The sequence below is a fragment of the Eurytemora carolleeae genome, unplaced genomic scaffold, assembly GCF_000591075.1.
Source record: "Eurytemora carolleeae unplaced genomic scaffold, Eaff_2.0 scaffold15, whole genome shotgun sequence".
Classification (NCBI taxonomy): Eukaryota; Metazoa; Arthropoda; class Copepoda; order Calanoida; family Temoridae; genus Eurytemora; species Eurytemora carolleeae.
The window spans coordinates 592,262-603,255 of NW_019396069.1; the positions used below are offsets into that span (position 1 = coordinate 592,262).

General features: G+C 31.6%; 1 protein-coding gene across 1 annotated transcript in view; it reads right to left on the reverse strand.

Moving 5' to 3' along the window:
• Positions 1 to 5,881: 5,881 nt before the first annotated feature.
• LOC111711795 (zinc finger protein 704) overlaps positions 5,882 to 10,994 on the reverse strand; it is a gene marked incomplete in the record, with an annotated part of 6,787 nt that continues 1,674 nt past the window's right edge. The window contains 6 exon segments of the mRNA XM_023486241.1: positions 5,882 to 6,242; positions 7,253 to 7,681; positions 7,996 to 8,656; positions 8,882 to 9,000; positions 9,797 to 9,867; positions 9,968 to 10,082. Coding sequence (XP_023342009.1) covers positions 6,168 to 6,242; positions 7,253 to 7,681; positions 7,996 to 8,656; positions 8,882 to 9,000; positions 9,797 to 9,867; positions 9,968 to 10,082 — 1,470 coding nt within the window.

The window sequence follows — 10,994 nt, forward strand, 5'->3', positions numbered from 1 at the left end:
TTTTATGATCTATAAACTTGAAAAATTCATTCAAATTATTTCTATTCATTCATTATTTCTATATGCCTAAACATGATAACTAACAGGTTAATATGTAAATTTATCGAATACATCTTGTAAGACGACGTGGCCGGTGTACTTGGGCTCATTAATTATGTAGATCCAAAGCTTGATTATGGATATATTCATGTTTATTATAATTTTGTTGGTGTTATCAGAAGCAATTATTTTTGACACATATGTTAAAACATGGACCTTACTCATTTTCGAGACACAATCCAAATTCAAATCAAATCAAATAAAATTGTATATTTAGCCATAAGATACATGTATAGATGGATATTTATAATTAACATTAACATTAGTAGAAATTACAGTTTATATATATATATATATATATATATTTACAAGGAACAAATGTGAAGCAAGTAAGTTCCAAATCATGTTCAGTGTGTACCGTGTACACTGTTCAGTGTTTACCGTGTTATAGTGTACCGTGTACACTGTTTATGAAACCAAAGACGTGAAACATTTTGTTCAGTACAATTTTGCCTTGAATAAAATGTGAAGTTTAAAAACTTATTTAGAAATATATAATGAAGCATATTAAAAAATGCACGAAATATACAATTAACTTTTTAATAATACGAAACCATACATTTTTACAATTGTTTCTTTACTTCAAATTTAAAAATATGTACATAAACGAAGGATAAATATCAGCAGAAATTCAAGGTGAAACTATGTGTGGCACTTTATTGATAATAATGATTTTAAAGCTTCTGAACTCAGTGTTTCAAGACAGATATTTTAATAAACATCTTAATCTATTTTAACGAAACAATTACAATTATTGATCTTTGATCATGCAAAGCTATAAGGGTACCGTTGTGAAATTGACATGCAATTCCATAAATGGCAGATCACTTGAAATTATATCAACACACTCGATCCTAATTGGTATCCAATAATTTCGATTACTTTCTTTGTTGTAAATCCACATTAACTAGAGCAGAAACATTCTTGACACGGGCAGTTGTAGTACATTTGAATTTCTGAGCCGGATCAACCTTTCCGGTCCCAGTTTGTACTGTATCACCCGGACATTAGGTAAATAAAGCAGACACTTCATAGGACTAGCCGGTGCAACAAGGTTGACGCGGTCAGACTTTAGGTTGAATTTACTTTTACTGAAGGGTCAGAGGTGCGTGATTGAAATTGTATATTAACTGGTTGAAGAAATACCAGATAGAAAATCTATAATATTACTAGAAAAATGAACGCGAATAGCAAGTTGTAAATAAAAGGTGAATTCAAGTGATATCTGATATGTTTTCAATGTTATTATCTTGTTGAAGAGCTATTGTGAAGAACAAAAATGTTTTAAATTTCTTATATATAAACAAATAAACTTTTATTTTTTTCATGCTTGTTTGTAAAATAAAAACAACATGAGCTACGATGTCACAAAGTTGTACTGGTGATGTCGCATAAAGTTTACCAGCTTCTTCTATGTAGTTTGCAATGATGATAGGAACACTTCTTCAATTGTTGAAATCAGAGAAAAAAGGGTTTCTTAATGATCATAACAAATTTGTCTATTTACAATAATAAAACCCCTCGATCCCGTGAAAATGAAATTCCTCCGCCAGTCTCCAGTAGAGTCCATAGCTGACAACTTTAGAATGAGATATCCTTAATCCCTCCGCTAGTCTCCAGTAGAGTCCATAGCTGACAACTTTAGAATGAGATGTCCTTAATCCCTCCGCTAGTCTCCAGTAGAGTCCATAGCTGACAACTTTAGAATGAGATATCCTTAATCCCTCCGCTAGTCTCCAGTAGAGTCCATAGCTGACAACTTTAGAATGAGATGTCCTTAATCCCTCCGCTAGTCTCCAGTAGAGTCCAGAGCTGACCACTTTAGAATGAGATGTCCTTAATCCCTCCGCTAGTCTCCAGTAGAGTCCAGAGCTGACAACTTTAGAATGAGATATCCTTAATCCCTCTGCTAGTCTCCAGTAGAGTCCAGAGCTGACAACTTTAGAATGAGATATCCTTAATCCCGATTATTTAATCTGAGTATCCAATGAACACACTTTTGATTTTCTTCTTAAACCGTTCTTTCTTGGATTTAGTAGAGAAAAATTGAAAACCAGTTTATCTAAATTAGAGAGTTCCTCCCGTTTCTGTATATTTATCTTAAATGGCGCGCAAAATTTCAAATTTATCGGCTTCATTTACGCGACTCTGATTGGTTGAATTTTATACACTTTTCAGGATAAAAGTACAAGATTAGGTTAGTCTCGATATTATAAGAAAAAGAGAGGATCAAGCCACTGGCAGCCGTAGTACATTTGAATTTCCGAGCCAGGTCATTCTTTCCGTTCCCAGTTTGTGCTGTACCTAGCTTTATGGACAGGACTAGCCGGTACAACAAGGTTGACGCGGTCAGACTTTATACTTCATATAGGTTGAATTTACTTTTACTGCAGGGGCAGAGGTGCGTAAAGCATTAATCTCGATATCCACCATTCTAAAGTTTTCAGATAATATCTTCCTACTAACTTCTTTGACGCTAAGTTTTTCAGTCTTTAATTATATCTTTGGTTCAACATCTGTAACTGCTTAAATTTTAATTAGATCATTTTTCAGGAAACAAAATGTTTTTATAGATTTTTTCCTTAATCAGTGAATAATTTATAAACACATTTTTTTTGAAGACGACTTGCATGCCCTTCACATTAAAGAAAAGGATCAATTTCAAATATATTTTAAGAAATAAAATGTATCATGTTTTCCTTTACTTTAGTTTCTGTTGGCTGTTTTGATTTATATATACAATATCATATTACATATCAAAACTTGTTTTTGTTAAAATATTTATTTTGAAATTTGTGCAGTGTAATATTCAAACCTGTTTTTTTCAATTTCATTTCAAACTAAAGAGAAGATATTTTCTGAGAAACTGTTACAGCTGCCCCCACCAATTTTTCAAAATGAATATTTTATGATCTATAAACTTGAAAATGAATATTTTATGATCTATAAACTTGAAAATGAATATTTTATGATCTATAAACTTGAAAATGAATATTTTATGATCTATAAACTTGAAAATGAATATTTTATGATCTATAAACTTGAAAATAAATATTTTATGATCTAAAAACTTGAAAATGAATATTTTATGATCTATATAACTTGAAAATGAATATTTTATGATCTATATAACTTGAAAATGAATATTTTATGATCAATAAAACTTAAAGTAATTGCATTTAAAGAGAGCACGTCGAATTAAAGTAAATTTCGAGTTAGACCACGTGGATTTAACGGTTCTGTCAATATTTCAGAAAGCTGTAACTTTCTATCACAATTTGACCCATTATACATAATTGTTTAACCTGTTTTTTTAAGTACTTTTTTGTCGGCATATACATTTTGAATGAAAAAGTATAAATAAACAAATCTGTAAGTTTAAAGATGGTTGAATTATAAACCAAAACACGTTTTATTTCAAATAAAAAACAATGAATGCTTCTCACTCTGGTTAGTTTGGGGTGGGACTGAAATTAAAATACAATTGAGGGAATTTAGGACTACTAAACCAAATCTAGAGAGGCGGCGAGGTCTCAAAGTCTCAAAATCGACGAGAATTTTGATAATTAGTACTACAAACCTACGGCTAAAAACCTGTGGTTTAAAGTTCTGAAATAAACATATCTAGAGTTTTAAAAAAGTAAAGTTAGATCGTGCGGTACAATCAAAGCCGAAGGCATTGCGAAAATTTTGAAAATTGATGCAACTTTCTATATCTGTCTGGATCAATGTGATCAGTAATGTTGCATAATAATTAATATTTTTCTAATAATTAATGTGCATGAGAATAGGAGAACAATTATGTGCTTTGTCAGTCATTTATTCATACATGACAATGCAGACATCGCCATCTTTTGGTGGAAACATTCAATTTCAACAATTTCGCAAAAGGAAATGAGTTTTTGTCACAAACTCAAATTGTCTAATCCCTATATCTTTACAATCTGATTATGTAAACCTTTGATATTTCAAACTTGGATTATTTGGTCTAACAGAATTCATAGTTTGAAATATCAAAGGTATACGACATTGAGTCGCAAAGATATAGAGATTAGAAAAGTAGAGTTTGTGACAAAAATCAGTTCCTTTAAAGAAAAATTTAAATTTATTTTCAATGAAAGTTTGAAAAATCGTCAGAATCACGTAGAAGTCGCATATTTTGAGTTTTTATTCTTTGGACACTTTCTCACCTAGCTTAAACTTTCTTAGCTCTAGACATGTTTATTTCATTACTATTAAGAAATAGTTTTAGCTTTAGTTTGGAGAAAATAATTTTGACAAAATTCTCATTGATTTTTACTTGAGAGCTTGCAACCTTTGGGTCACTAACGGAAAGATTTCCGTATTCACTATATAGTGTTTCTAATAAAAATGTTTAAAATATATGTTAATACATGAAGATTAAAGAAGACAATAAAAAAAGAAAATACTAAATGTCCTGAAGTTTTCTTTTGTTGATCTGATTTTGTTTTAAAAATATTTTGTGAAATTAAATTATTAATCGAAGATGTATTTTCATTTTAAGTCTCGATTTTATGTTCTGGGTCTATTTACTTTCTTGGAATTTGTATGCGGAATCCAGGTTGTACAACCTTTCTCTCTTAACAATCCCAAATCTTTAATTCTGACAACAATCAGCATTAAAATCTAAATTTCAGAAATCTTTATTAACTTTATAAATTACAAGCATATGGCGTGTTATTGCACGTGTTTTCAAGTAAACCACTGCATAGGCGACCAATGTGCATTGCATTTAAATTTGACATAAAAAGCGAGAACAAGTTTTTAGTATAACAATTTTATACATAACGTTCAACTAAATTTATTATTTTTAAGAAAAAAGTCAGATTTAGCTTTAGAATACATAAATAAAATTAATAAGAGCATTTTTAATGCCTTGAACATAAATTTATGGGAAAACAAATGATAAAAAATTAAAATTTAGAAAGTTCAACAAAATGAAGAATTTAACTTGAAAATATATTTAACTTTTAATAAAAATTTTATAATTAGCCAAGGACTGAGTTCTTGCCACCCACCCGAATAGTTCAAACTATGAGTTCTGCTAGTTCAAAGATTTACACCATCCGGTTGCCAAAATATATGGAGAAGAAAATTTGTGTGTGTGGAAAGAACTCATTCGTCAAAATGATGAGAAAGGCAGACTGAACGGGGCTTTATTTTGTACTATAGGAAAAATGCCAACTTTGACAATTGGTTGTTTTTTCTATTTGACTTACATCTAACATTGACACTCTTACAGCGTAACAGCAATCTCTTAAAACTAGAGAAAATCCACTCAATTGACTGGATTGTTTAGGAGGAGTGTTGTTCAATTCATATTTTAATGTAACTCTTGATAAAGACGACAAACAACGAACAAGCTTTTAATTTTTAAATTGTACTTAAATTTAATCTTTATTACGGTTGTATAGAAACCTCGTAAACATATATATTGGTTATATCCTCAAGATCAGAACAATCTCTTTAAAGGTTTTCAATATATTCTATTAGACCAGTAAGATTGAAAGACAACATTTATATTATGTTTTCATTATTCTTAAAAAAGTCTTTAATATATTTTTTAAGTTGAAAAAAAATCTTTTGATATATTTGAGATTAGTTTTAAGCTCTGGACGAGACGGATATTTAGTCATTTAAATATATTTTTAGAGTATTTATAGCTATTTGATATATAATCTTGAAGATCAATTAATTTCGATTTGAAAAGAATATTTACATAAAATTCTGAGATAACAATTGTTTAGCTCTGACAACAGACTGAAAAAGAAAGGTATTTTAGGCAGTATTTTGATTCATGTACATTGTATTCTGTACTGTTTACCGTACAGTACAATTAAGTTCTCTACCCCAGACTGAAGTACTGTACACTGTGACTGTCAGTTAGGTACAGAATAGTACAGTACATTAACTGTCATTAAGGTACGGTATAATACTGTACATTAACTAACAGTACGGTAAACTTTACAGTGTAGTACAGTACCTTCATGTACAGTATAGAACAGTACGGTACATAACGGTAGAGTACGATGGTCTACGGTATAGAATTATGTAAACCGAGCACAAGCTTTCTTCCATTTACACTGTGTACACCATTGATCCTTCTGCTCTAGACCAAACAGCTGAAAAATAAAATGAAAATTAGTATTGAAAAAATCTTCTTTCTTTTTTACAACCACATGCATGAAATTTATTTTTAAACTTAATTTGTTCCAAAAAAATTAGCCGAAATGTTTCGGTTCACAACGGTATCCATAAAATCTTTGTCTTATCAAGTATCAAGGTATCAATGTTTATAATTTTGAAAACTGATTATTTTCAATTGTGGTTAATCTACAAAAGTGACTGGTGTTTTCTACTGCAGGAAACCCACAGAGAAATTAATAGAAATAAGACTTAAAGCTAGAAAACTACATTATTTTAACATTCTATACAGCAGATAATGGTTTCAATGTTACAGTTGTGAATCGGGCATTTCCTCTTTAGATGGACGGTCCCATGAAATTACACCATTCACTTTTTATCTCAAGTTCTTTAAATTTTCAAAAATTATTTATAGATGAAAAAAAAGATTTTATAATTTGTACCTTTAAAGATATTTGTTGCATTTTTCAATTTGATTAATTATATTATTATCACTATCGTTAAAAGACAACCCATTGCATTGTTCAGTTAAAATCGTTGAATAATGAATAATGATATTTATATTAATAATTTAATTCAATAAAAACTAGGCTTTTCTTTGATTATTTCTCTGCAAAAGTTGGATTTTTCGCCTCTAAGATACAATGGCGAAACTATCAGAACTAAACACTTTGAGTCAGAAAAACTTTTTTCTTCAACTTTTTGATAAAATTAAGCTTTCACGGGTATAGTTGTAAATTGTACATTGCTATCTTTGCTTGGGGGGCCACATGAAATTACGCTTGCAGTCCTTCAAATTTTAACTCAGCTAAAATTATTAGATTTTTTATTAAAATTATTCATGGATTTTTCAACACTCTTGGGTTTAATCTGGAGTTTAAAAAATTTCTGTAGCATGATTTAAGAAAAAAATGTTCATGAAAAAATGTGTTTTTCTTGTAAATAAATTATAAGTTCGAAGGGTTTGAGTAAAGGTTCCATATCTCACCTTTCTGCATTTCCTGTCACTTTTTCCTGGAGTTTGTCCTGGAGATTGTCCTGGAGGGGTGAACACAAAAGGTTTGGAAGGGTTTGCTGCAGGTTTCGGAACAATAGAAACCAATCTCTTATTCATCCAACCCTGCTCCGGGTCCAGTAGAGGCTGCTGAGGTCGGTTCAGTGGCTGCCCGGAGATCAGATAAAGAGCTGTGGAGGGTTTGGCCATATCAAGGTGCTCCGCTATAGACTTCTGGAGGTCGTAGCCGAGGAGGCCAAGGTTAGAGGGGGCAGAGGTCGCTAGAAGGGAGGGAGGTACGGCGGGTGTACTTTGTGAACCTTGTATTGTACTGTTAGTCAGGATTTCTGTTGTTGTTGCTGTTGAAGGTTGTTGATCAATAATAAAATGCGCATCAAGGATATCTATCTCGTCATTTTCAATCTACAATAAATCATATTTTATTTTTCTTATTCGCCATTGTTACACAGATTTGACCCAAAACGCTCTTATTTTGACGGTACGATTTTTAACATTAATGTATTTTTAAAACTATTTGTAATGCAGTTCTAGTTCGCTTATATACGAAGAACTGTTATTTTGTTACAAAATATATTTTTTAAATAATGTTTTAATTTTCCCTGATTTTTTAATCCAATAAAGTTAGGTTAAATTTTTGTTTTCGAATTAATACTATTACTAAAAGTATATAATTTTTAAGTTTCAACTATATTAGTATCATTTATAATTTTCCTCACCTCATTTAGATCTTGCTGATCTGTATCAACCTCTGTGTAATAAAACTCTTCCTCGAAATCTCGATCATCCTCCGGCCCTGGCTCCGGCCTCCCCAGATGACCTCGAACATGAGTCTCAATCTTGTCCAGATCTCTGGTTATATGAGAACAGCCTCTCCAGGTGCATTTATGCATCACAATACTACTTCTCTGAACCTTCTTCACAGGTTCATCCTCGTCCAGTGCACTATCAGAGGATACTGGAGAAGACTGAAGGGTGGGTGTAAAGTGTGATGGAATGGTCCAACGGTCGTTCGGACTCACAGAGAGGTTCATGAGAACCATAGCTGCCGTACACTCTCGTATATCTTCACCGGACCGAAGGAAGGAAGAGTTGATCAGATCGTCACGGGATTTGAGAAGGGAAGACGATAAACTAGAACTGTATCCGCTAGAACTACACCCACTGCTGTATCCACTCTCCATGTCGAGGCGACTCTCACTCGTTCGACGCTTTCGAGATAAAGGCACATCAATACTGGCACTTGGACCTGTGTCGGAGATGGGTCGCATCCGGGGAAGGTCTTTCTTGTCGGGAAAAGACGACATTGAGTGAAGTCGTCGTCGATTTTGTCCGTCTTTCAGCTTTCGCCGCTCCTTACAAATGTTTAAATCTGCCATCCTAATACAAAAATGCAGTTTTAAAGTCAGTGGCATTTATAGAAAAAAAATCAAATCCAGTTTGGACAGATCGTAATTTTTCCAACTTCGGAATTTAAGATCAAGATAAAAACACCTACATCTAAAAGTTGATTTAAAAATTCTCTGATCATGCCAAGCAAGTCAGACTATAGACCTTATCGCAGATTAGGGCTTTTAACCGTACTCCCAATTTCCCAAATTGTACCTTGAAAAGTCAGTATCTGAGTTTATAAGTCTCGCGGATTTTCTGGATTCCATGAGACGGATTTCCTCCAAGGGTTTAAAGATTGTCCCAACACCCTCTCCCAGCAGCTCTACACAATTCTAAATAAATACAATTTTTACTCACTCGATCCAGAAAGATTTGTACGTTTGTTTAAAATTTGTTCATTTATTCCAGCCCCCTCCCCTCCACACATTCCATTATACGCCCTTGATTTTTGCTAATTAACCATGTATATTTTATGAAATTATCAAATTACACCTGCAATCATATCAAAATAATTTTGAGAGTAACTCTCGTTATACCGTTGAGCCAGTGATAAACATAAAGGGAAATTTTCTAAGTGTATCCCCCTTTACACAATTCCATGCATACAAAACATACATTGTTTACACTTAAAACAGTTTACAATGCGTAGATCAGAGTAGAACTATCATCAATGTATTGGAAAATCAGGAGAAAAAAACAGGTTTATGAGAGTCTACGCAGCTTTGCAGATATTTATAACCCGAGGGATTAAATTCTACGCAGTTGCAACCATGATTTAGTTTCAAGAATAGACACCCTGTGCCGTGTGCGTCAGTTAAGGTCGTAGGGATTTTATAAAACGGAGATTTTTATGCGTAGATAGGTCTTCTAGTAGACAGTCAGGGTAAAGTTGTAGGTAAGTAGGTAAATAGGTAGATCAGTTGGTAAGTAGGTAAATAGGTAGATCAGTTGGTAAGTAGGTAAATAGGTAGATCAGTTGGTAAGTAGGTAAATAGGTAGATCAGTTGGTAAGTTGGTAAGTAAATGGGTGATTAAATAGGTAGCTGAATATGCAGGTAGGAAGGTGCGTAGGAAGGTAGAGCAGTATGCAAGGTAAGTAGGTAGGTATGTAGGTAGGTATGTAGGTACCTCTTGTGTATCATGTGTAATGACAACTCCTTTCACTTCTCTACCTCCCTGGGTTACAAATATATCTTGACCTAAAATAACAAAATAATTAAATATGTAAAAATGCCAGAATCTAAACAAAATATAAACTTTTTTCTAGAGAAAAAAAATCTCTCGATCTTAATTTTTTACCTTTACTAAGCTTAGTGTTGCGAGGAAGTAATGATTGGAAACTTGTTCCAATAATATCATCTTCTGAATAGAAACTCTCCTCGCTGTGAAGGTCAGCGTGGTCCGCTAGATCTACCTGGATATACAGAAATGTTAAATGCCACTTCAATAAGATATCCGCATAAACGATACAGAATTTCTTTATTCCATGAAACATTCATTAAAGGAATTATCAGTGCAACCTGATGTCGTATATATTTGACATTTCAAGCTATGAATTTGTTATCTAATAGTTATATCTAATAGTCCAATCCAACAACTTAGACCAGTTGTAGATAATTGTAAATAAATTAACCAGTAATTAGATTATTGTAAATAAATTAACCAGTTGATAGATAATTGTAAATAAATTAACCAGTTGTTAGATAAATGTAAATAAATTAACCAGTAATTAGATAATTGTAAATAAATTAACCAGTTGTTAGATAATGGTAAATAATTAACCAGTTGATAGATAATTGTAAATAAATTAACCAGTTGTTAGATAATTGTAAATAAATTAACCAGTAATTAGATAATTGTAAATAATTAACCAGTTGTTAGATAATTGTAAATAAATTAAGCAGTAATTATATAATTGTAAATAAATTAACCAGTTGTTAGATAATGGTAAATAATTAACCAGTTGATAGATAATTGTAAATAGATTAACCAGTTGTTAGATAAATGTAAATAAATTAACCAGTTGTTAGATAAATGTAAATAAATTAACCAGTTGTTAGATAATTGTAAATAAATTAACCAGTTGATAGATAATTGTAAATAAATTAACCAGTTGTCAGATAAATGTAAATAAATTAACCAGTAATTAGATAATTGTAAATAAATTAACCAGTTGTTAGATAAATGAAAATAAATTAACCAGTTGTTTATAGATAATTGTAAATAAATTAACCAGTTGTTAGATAATGGTAAATAATTAACCAGTTGATAGATAATTGTAAATAAATTAACCAGTTGTTAGATAAATGTAAATAAATTAACCAGT